This window comes from Antennarius striatus, chromosome 10 (genome assembly GCF_040054535.1).
Source record: "Antennarius striatus isolate MH-2024 chromosome 10, ASM4005453v1, whole genome shotgun sequence".
NCBI lineage: Eukaryota > Metazoa > Chordata > Actinopteri > Lophiiformes > Antennariidae > Antennarius > Antennarius striatus.
In genome coordinates, this window is record NC_090785.1 from 8859373 (window position 1) to 8869738 (window position 10366).

Sequence of the window (10366 nt, forward strand, 5' to 3'; positions counted from 1 at the left end):
GTACAGACGTCATAATTTTCCAAGTCACTTTTACTTCAAGTAGATTCTGGTGATTATGAAGACATACAGTAATTAAATTTATTTAAAAAAAACTGTCAAAGTAAAATGTCACAAAAATCAGGAAGATCGTCTGGATTAAATTTAAGGCCCTTTCAGAACCAATCGAGTGAGTTATGTGTGATATTTTGCTAGATGAAGAACAGGTTAATAATGAACAGTTTTGTGCTATAGTAACACCATGAAGCAGTCAGTATCAATCAGAAGCCAGCCATCATCATATTGTAGTCACCTTCCAAAACACTCCACACAAACCAATCAATAATAAGTGAAATCAGTCACTTCACAACAGCATAAGGCATCATTCAGCGGTTTAATCATGTGTTTTTTTCAGTGTTACTAATCCAAAAAGTTCAAAAAAGCAGTTGGAACACAATGTGAACACAGTCTGAAACTGCATCCATCTGCTGCAGACTTAGCAGGCATTCTGAATGATACTGAAGGGGGCAGCTCCTGGTTCAAACTTTCTGGTGTATTTTGTGTTGACGTAGTGGAAGTGGTGGTGAGGTAGGCTCACAGAGAAGATCCTGCTGATCTCACTTTTTAGCAACAACCAGCGCGGCTGAAGGCACCAAGCCTAAAAGAGAATGGAAAGTCAAACAAAAGTTCAGACAAAGTTCCTGAACTATCACAAGTTCACAGAGAAGAGAAAACACTGAGAATATGTCCCCACATATGAAGAGTAAAAATCAGTACATCACATGTGTTTATATGAAAGTACAGTGCTCACCCAGGTCTTTGAGGGGCTTCTCCATGTCCAGTTCGGTGTATACGTGGCGGGGGTAGGGTGACAGCAGCGTGAAGTCCTGACCCTCTGGCATGCTGCTGTTCATTTTCACGTAGACGCGTACTGCCGCCAGCGGCTCTCGGGCCTTGAATACCGTTGAGATGGTTGACCCATCCAGCAGACGGACCTACAAATGAAAGAAAATGCAAGTGGAAGTGATGGAAGACAGCAAAATACAGGGCGAAGGAGGAGAGATTTTCTGCCATCTTTAAATTTGACTATTTCTCACCAAAATCAGTGAACTATTAAAAACAGAATTTCTGCCTTGTGCTTGGGCTTGCCTGCCTCTGCCAGCCATTGAGTTTGCATCCCTGTTTGGCTCCATTCATATGATGTACATGTAGTGTAGACTTGTGCTTTAGTTACAAGTTATGAGTAAAAAAATAAAGTTATAACCAAATTTGAAGAAAATCTAAAGGACTTCCTGAGATGTTTCATAAAAAAAGGGATGGGCATCATGGAAAACTTGTGCCCCCAACCATCTGTCGATGATGCAGAAGAGTAAAAAATGGACATTTAAACATGAAAAATTGACAAATAACTCTAAAATAGGAATGGTATATAGATGTGTTATAATTATATTCATGTGCTTTTTGATACACCAACAACATAAAACGTTTATTTCATGAATGTGGTCTGTGAAGCTCGTACCTGTATCCTGGACTCATCATACTCTTTCTTAGTGGGTGGAGGGCCGTGACTGGAGGGCGAGGAGAGGCTGGGCTGAGCCGGCTGAGCCGATGCAGCTGTGCTTGATGGTTCACCACCTTTGAACTAAACAGGTTTAAAAAAAAAAAAGTCCGGAGACTAAGTCAAAAAAGGAAACAATTTGAATAGTGAAGAAGTAAAAGAAAAAATCACACAAAACAAATGAATGGGTTACCTTTTGTGCTCGCTCCTCTCTGTCTCGTGCTATCTTTTCTTTAACCCTTTGTCTAATGGGAATAAAGACAAACTACAGTGAGAGCCACAAAGAATGTACTACTTCTTATCTTGTGCTAAATTTGGGAGTCCACCCTATATTTCATTGCTGAGTGAGGATGACATTGAACCCATCCATCACCAAAAGCTCATGACAGTAGGTGAAAGTAGGAACAAAGACTGACCAGTAAATCGAGAGCTTTATCTGTAAAGCGTCTTTGAGTGCCTAGAAAAGCGCTATATATATATAATCCATTATTATTATGTTCACCACAACAGATCTATACAGTGACTGCAGGCGATGCATCAATCTGTCAATCTGATGTTCTGTCCTTCCCTCACTCGTGAACAAGACCCCAAAATACCTGAACTCCTCCACTTGGGGTAAAGACTCCCCATTCAATCATGTAGCAGTATTTAACTTTTCTTTAAAATGCAATCTACTCATGTTGTGCTGTCATCTGCTATTATGATTTGATTATGTGTATTTTGATCAATAGTTTACTTTGCCAGTTTATCCTCCATCTTCTCTCTCCTGCGGTCCTCAGCAAGTTTTTTCATATCACTCTCCTGCAGCTTTTGGCGAATCTGCTGCAGCTCTTGGCCTTGTTTCCTCCGCTGCTTCTCCCTCTCCAACTCTTCCTCCCTCTCACGCTGTCTTCTCTCCGCCTGTTTCACCCGCATCAGCTCCTCTAGCCTGAAGAGCAGACAGCAACTCATGAATAACCTTACACAATTACTCAAAAAGTGTTACAAAATTAAAAACTAATCATCACATAGAGCGCTGATTAGACAGTGTCTGAAGTGTGTGCAGGCTTACCTTTTAACCTGCTCAAGTTTCTCCTCCTCCGTCATTGGCCTCTTCATATTCTGCTCACTATCATCGGCTGTACCTATCACCAAAAGCCAGGAAAAGTAATATGAGCAAGGATATTAAAAAAAGAAATATGTATTGACTGGTCTTGAAATGTTTTACTGTCAACCATAAATTAAAAAAGAAGTAGTCAACCATAAATCTAAAACTATCCGTAGCATAAAAAAAACATTTTGCACACAGACAAAAATTTCCCCACTGTTGGACGATGAAGGGTTATCTCTTAAACAGAAGAACAATCTGATTACACAAGAAGGAGGAGGACAAGAAAAATCATTTTGATTAGTCAATATAGCCAAAATACAATTTTTTAATTCAAACATTTAATCAGGCTCCATTCATTTAGAAACTGATTTGATGGGAACATCTGTTTTTGAATCGTGTTGTAAATTAAATACATTTAAAAATGTATCCCAGGACACAGATGTCCTCACTAATGGGAAAAACCCTTTCACTGGTGAATGTTAATAAACTGACATAAATTGTTCAAGTTTCTATAAGCTATTTATTAAACAAAATGGAGAAACAAATTGAGATGCAGAACTTAATGACCCCTACAAAGCATGTATTTAATTTTGAGTTTTTGAAATTGATACTGCTAGAGTATAGTTTTCTGGCTTGTTTTCATCACACTATCACAACTCCCTACAATGCCCTGACCTTCAGCGGTCTCTGATAGTGTCGGTTCTTCTCTGGGTGGCTGGCTGACTGCTTTTTCTCCAAGGATATCCCCTTCGGGTGGCACATACGGCTCATCCATTTCTGGGTCGTTCTCATGTTCCACTAACCTATGAGAAGGCAGAGTCGTGTCCATCAAGGGTTTCCACACCACAATGTTAAGATTCTGTGTCTGTGCGACTCACCAATCCATGGCTTCTCCTATTCCTTGGTTTCCCGTGCTTGCCACCGCCCTTTCACTGAAAATATATGAAGGTGAGAAAGGACAGACAGTTACAATTTCCATCTAAAATCTAGGAACTCCATTGACTGGCATAGTTCTTTGGATTGTCACTCACGCTCTGTTTCTTTCAAAGCCCATCTCCAACAGGCTTTCTAATGTCGTTTGCTCTGACATTTTGACCTGAAACATCATATAAAAAACAGATTGCTCAGCTCTTATTTTGATGTATTGCTACACGCCTTCATTCTTACTAAATGATAAGCCAGGCTAATGGACCTAACCGCTTCCAGCACAATATTAGCAATGTAATTCAACTTTAGTATGATTTAGCTTCCAGCGTCCTTAGCCAGAAGCCTGACAGCAGGTCCTGTGGACCCCTGCTCGTATCTATTCTTGTGTTCAATGCTAAAATTAGCATTACTGTGGCTAACGATCAAATTAGCTTAAAAACTAGCTTGTAAGCCTCGCTGGCTAGCTCTGCAAAGACAAAGAACAATTCATCTCCATCATAGCAGCTACTAGTGTGTGTTTGTATATCATATTTGGTGACAAAAAGGAATGTTATTTTGTTTATAACGGCAGTTATGAGTTAATACACATATAGAAAACATTAGTTAGCCACTTACACATCAGCCCACAACACTTCCCAGTAGCACCGCTCCGTACGGAAGCTCACAGAGGTCAAACTCGTTACTCAGACAATTGCGTTTTTTTTTTCATGCGTACTTTGCACCGTTACGGATACAATAACAATATCAGATCAAAGTATAAACAAAGGAATAAAGAATCTGTCAAATAATTCGATACAATGTTTGTTAGTAAATCTGTTGAGGATGAATAGGGTCAAAAAGGTAAGTACAGTAATGTATAGTTTACCTAACTGTTCACTTAATTCCAAGTAAATGTGGATGTGTGCGCATGTGTTTAAATAGGGCGACAGAGAAAATGAAGACTTACATTAAAGTTAGATGTCTGCAGGGTGTTCATATATTTCCATCATGTGGAACCCTTATTTAAAAAAAATTGGGTCATTGCTCAAAATGTTGATAGAAACAGATTGCGAAATTTTGCAAATGCTTTTTAACCCAATATAATTTTGTTCAAATCAATCAATATAAAATATAATATCATTCTCACTGCGATGCTTGCCACAAAGTTATTATTTATTTTTTAAATTTAGTTTCTTATTCGCCCCATTCATTCATTTTTTCCACTCTGCAGGTTATGGGTGTTGCTGGAGTAGGTAGACTGACTTCAGACAAGAAGCGGGGTACACCCAGGACCTTTGCCACCTTATCCCAGGGCCACATGAAAGACAAACGACCACTTGCGTATACACTGACACATACGGACAATTTAGAGTGATCAGTTCACCCAAACTTGGACATGGGAGGAAGCTGGAGAACCTGGAGAGAACCCACCCTGATACAGAGAGAACATGCAAACTCCTCACAGAAAGGAATTGAACCTAGAACCTTCTTGCTGTGAGTCAATAGCACTACCCACTCCACCCAAGTGCCACCCTCTTTTATTATTATTTCTTAATGTCTTCTGTTATTTGATGAAGGCTTTTCTACCCGTACACAGGATGATATAATTACTTTTTATTTAAAGTGAGCATACTAAAAAAGTAATCACACTTTTCCTTTTACAGCACTTTGACTAGAAAAATGTCAGAGCTGAGGCGGGGATCAATTACTATGAATGATGAGGCCTTGAATTTGAAGAGGCTGTTCTCGTCTTACATGATTTTACTCCATGCTCGTGTGTACCAGGGTGTTCAAATGATGTAATATCCTGACTTTTATGGGCTGGATTGGTCTGTTACATATTTACAGTGAGTGTAATGATTGATTTTTTTTCTCTCCCCCACGCAGTCTTAAGCAGCCCTTATTCACATGTCCAGCAGTACTTAGGGACACACTCCTGTCTCTTCCTGTTCACTTCATGTTTCCTTCTCTCCTGTTTTTCCTCCCCTGTTTACGATATATATGTATTTGGCTTGTTTTTCTATACATTTGTTGTTTTCATGTTTTTCATTTTTCTGATGTTGCTCACATTTTGATTTCTATGTGCCTCTTTTTCCAGTATTTACTTGGTGAGTATGAACTTTTCCTATTTTAAAATGGGTAATGAAATGGAAATCAGTTATAAAAGAACAATTTCAATTATGATATGAATAGTAATTTACCTTTCATTTGTAGAGTATGTGAAGCAGCAGCTGTAGTTGTATGATATATTGCTGTAGGAGTACTCTTACATGAGTATGCGTTGTACTTTGATTCAATTAAAAACCAAATATTCCTTCTCCAAAATTTACTAATCACAGGAACGACTCCCATTTTCTTAAAAAAAATCAATAGTTAATAGTCACAGATCATCTTTTGAGCGATTTAAATATCAAATTTAAAAAGCCATCTCTCGTCATTGCTGCATGTCTACCGGTGCTTTGTGTGTGTGTGTGTGTCTGTCTGTGTGTGTGTGTGTGCGTGTGTGTGTGTGTGTGAGTGAGTGTGTGTGGTCCCGCCTATATGTGTGTGTGTGTGTGTGTGTGTGTGTGTGTGTGTGTGTGTGTGTGTGTGTGTGTGTGTGGTCCCGCCTATATGTGTGTGTAATGCACTATAGTGTAAAAATAATTTCCCAGTCAGGTTTAATGAAGTATGATTTAAAAAATGGTGATGAGGGACCAAAAATGGCTATGGTGGAAATTAATTAAATGAATGATATTGGTTGCCAGCGAACAAAAGTGCTTATCTTTAAATGTTTGTTCCAAGAAGTCAATTTTCCCAACTCACAATTTGTTCAAAGCCAATATATCATAATGAATTTCAGTAAAAGAAATCAAAATGCAATCTTGTTTTAAAGTCAATAAACAATAATAATTTAATATAGGGTCACACAACTGAAATATGACCAAGGTAGAAGTTGCCTCTGAAGACAACGCAACACTACTTAAAAGGTCAAAAGTAAGGATGTTGTCTAGCAATGAATCAATTCTGCATCATAAATAAAGACAGACTTACACTTTTTAAACTTGATTCCCTGTAACTGAATCTGTTGACATGTTTTCAGTAGAATTATCTGACAAGAAGTATTTGTAACCGAGTGGGCAAAGTTGAAGGAAACATAAAGGTTGAAGGTCTCTTTAGTCTATGCGTCAATTATTTTATGGCTCTGTTTTTTTTTACAGAAGAAAGGGCTTAGGGTCAAAGCTCAGTCGGAATAAGTTAAAAGAGATGACGCGAAACAAAGTTTAGGACAAAGACGTGATGTACATTTATGTTTACAACTTGTCCTAAAGCCATATCAATAGCTATTTGTAAAAGATTAATTTTAATGGACTATGACTGGTACTCCCACCTGACACGTTGAGTGGCTGACCCCGAATTTATTGGTTTCAAACTGGGTAATATTTTCTTACAAGTACTGTAGTAAAAACCAAGATCAGCAGACATCAGGATGTACTGGATTATATTTTATGATCTCTTTATGAGGTTTGTGGTTTCATCCTTTGAGGGCTCTAAAATTATATCATGAAGTCATCAAGGATACAACCATTCTTGTGCCGTTGTGTTGCTGCGAAAAATTCACATTCTGAGTGTCTTTAAAACACATGTTAGCACGGAAAACATGTTCATTGTGCAGTTAATAATCAAATGAACCCCATCACCAGGTTCTTGTGGTTTGTATGGGGCATCTGCTCTGCTGTTCCTGTGGGTCTCACCAGCTGTAACAGCATCTCCATATGGAAAATCTCTGGCTTCCAGTGGAGCTGCTGTTATCTGTGGAGGGACACCTCTTTTCATCACTAAGATGTTTGGACTTTGTAACTCACTGGTCACACACCTAACTTTTGCAGTTCAAATGATTGTGTACAGTAACAAATTCAAGTTATTTCTTTAATATTGCAATTTGCTCTGGATAGTCTTTGGAAAGAAATAAAGCAATTAAGCCACTTTTTCCTAAAAAATGTCATTTTGTCTTTTTTGTTTGTGTGTGTGTGTGGGGGGGGGGTGTAAGTATATGAGATTAACAAATTAAACATTAAATATTTTCATACTGACAAACCGAAGCATAATTGATTATCATTTTCAATATGGAAAAAACAAAGGAAGTAATCAAACATGATCATAGAGGATTCAAGAGAAATTTGAGGTGAAGAAAGAAAAAGATTTCAAGTTTATTGAAAAAATATGAGTGTAAATGAATTAAATACATAGATACATATTGACATAATGTCACCTCAAGAAAAATATAACCTGTTGTATGTCAGTGTTGAGACTAAAATAAAGACAGGAGCTATGGCTATAGCTTATTTATTACACCATTCCACTTACATTTTTATATTGTACATATCTGTTTATTGTGTATTTTAGTATTATTTTTGGATTTCTGGATATTAAGTCTAGTTTTTGCTCTTTGCACATTTCTTTTTTGTGCACCAATTCTGCTTTATGTACCTTGAGGACAAATGAAGCTTTTTAAATTGAATTGAATAGAATAGTTGAGCTCTGACCGGATGACTCTGATATCATGTAAAACCAAAACGGAAAGTAGGTGAAGGTAAGATGGACACTGTGATCATATCTGATAGCAGTTTAATGCAGCCATTTGTTTATATTTAAATACCCAAAAGTGATTGGTTAAGATATGACAAATCTAATTATTAGATTACATAAACCCTAGATTACATACCATTACAACCAAAATACCGTGCTAAAATATGATGCAAAACACAATTGGCTGGAATAATCAATACCAATACTCTATGTTTTTACAAAAATAATCAGAACAATTTGCAATAGCTATCGCTTTAATACACAATGAACAGTAGTGGAATTCTATACATTTTCTCCTACCTGAGCAGTGCAGCTACAATCAAAATCAAACACTTTTCTGTCTCCATAATATCATCCATCCATCCATTTCTATCAACTATCTATAAAAATTGGAATACACTTCAATAAGTTCAGCATTTGTTTAGTTGTGTTGTTAAAATCAAGGTTCTGAGAAGAGAACCAAGGAAAGAAAATGAGGTGTCTGCAGGGCAGGAGAGAGGAGAAGATATCGGACACAATGGACAGATAAATGGAAAATGAGAAGAATTGAGAGTAGTTGGGTTCTGCCCAGCCAAATTTAACAGTAAATAGAAACAACAATTTGCCAAATCTTGGCAACAATATCTAGAAATTGATGAAGCTATGCATTTTTTTCTGTTCATATTGTGTAGTTCATTATTGGGTAATCTTTGTAATTACATACAGAAAGTCAACAAAAAAAGAAAAAAAAGGAAACAATGGAATATCAGAGTTAAATCTGTCACAAGTAAAAGAGTCTAATATTGAGAATTGTGCCAGGTCAGCACTGAAAATTGAGACTTCATTATTAATTAAAGATGCAATATGAAGAGATCAGTTCACGTGCTGTTGTTGAAAACACACACACACACACACACACACACACACACACACACACATTTATGTGTTTGTGTGTGTGTGTGTGTGTGTGTGTGTGTGTGTGTGTGTGTGTGTGTGTGTGTGTGTGTGTGTGTCTATATATATGCAGTGTTTATATATATATATATATATAAAAAAAGTCCCTCTCACCCTTGCGGGGTGGTATCTGTGTGTCATCCTCAAGCTCGGGTCCTCTACCAGAGGCCTGGGAGTCTGAGGGTTCTGTGCAGTATCTTAGCTGTTCCTAGGACTGCGCTCTTCTGGACTGAGGCTTCAGATGTTGTTCCAGGAATCTGCTGGAGCCACTCTTACAGTTTGGGGGTCACTGCCCCAAGTGCTCCTACTACCACGGGGACCACATTAACCTTGACCTTCCACATCTGTTCCAGCTGTTCTTTCAACCCTTGATACTTCTCAATCTTTTCGTGTTCCTTCTTCCTGATGCTGGCGTCAGCTAGAATCGCCACATCTATCACCACTGCTCTCTTCTGCTCTTTGTCCATCACCACTATCTCCAGTTTGTTAGCCAGCAGCTGTTTGTCGGTCTGGAAGCTGAAGTCCCACAGGATCTTAGCCTTGTCGTTCTCAACCACCTTCGGTGGTATGTCCCATTGGGATTTGGGTACTTCTAGTCCATACTGGGTACAGATGTTCCTGTACACTATCACAACTACTTGGTTGTGCCTTTCCATGTATGCTGAGCTGGCGAGCATCTTACACCCTGCTACCACATGCTGGACTGACTCTGGGGCTTCTTTACATAGCCTGCACCTTGGGTCAGATCTACTGTGGTAGATATTGGCCTCTATTGCTCTTGTACTTAGGGCCTGTTCTTGTGCTGCCATGATCAGTGCCTCTGTGCTGTCTGTCAGTCCAGCTTTATTCAGCCATTGGTAGGTCTTCTTGATATCAGCCACTTCCTCTATCTGACGGTGGTACATGCCGTGTAGGGGCTTGTCCGTCCATGTTGTTTCCTCCTCCTCCTCTTCCTCCTCAGGCTTCTGCTGTCTAAGGCATTCACTGAGCAGTTCATCTGTTGGGGCCATCTTCCTGATGTACTCTTGGATTTTTGATGTCTCATCCTGGACAGTGGCCCTGATGCTCACTAGTCCTCGGCCTCCCTCTTTCCGCTTAGTGTACAGCCTCAGGATGCTGGACTTGGGGTGAAACCCTCCACGCATGGTGAGGAGCTTTCTAGTCTTGATATCTGTGGCTTCCATCTCCTCCTTTGGCCAGCTTATGATCTCAGCGGGGTATCTGATGACAGGCAGTGCATACATGTTGATGGCTCGGACCTTGTTCTCGCCATTCAGCTGACTTCTCAGGACTTGCCTTACTCACTGGAGGTATTTGGCCGTGGATGACTTCCT

General features: G+C 38.9%; 1 protein-coding gene across 1 annotated transcript; it reads right to left on the reverse strand.

Annotated features, from left to right (window-relative positions):
• Positions 1-12: 12 nt before the first annotated feature.
• ubxn1 (UBX domain protein 1) lies at positions 13-4221 on the reverse strand. Its single transcript, XM_068325865.1, has 10 exons — positions 4167-4221; positions 3656-3720; positions 3503-3556; positions 3300-3427; positions 2586-2658; positions 2271-2462; positions 1728-1779; positions 1496-1618; positions 788-971; positions 13-634 (listed from the first exon to the last, which is right to left on the reverse strand). The coding sequence occupies exons 2-10, from the start codon at positions 3712-3714 to the stop codon at positions 594-596; spliced, it is 906 nt and encodes a 301-aa protein (XP_068181966.1). The 5' UTR covers positions 3715-3720; positions 4167-4221; the 3' UTR covers positions 13-593.
• Between the last annotated feature and the right edge of the window lie 6145 nt (positions 4222-10366).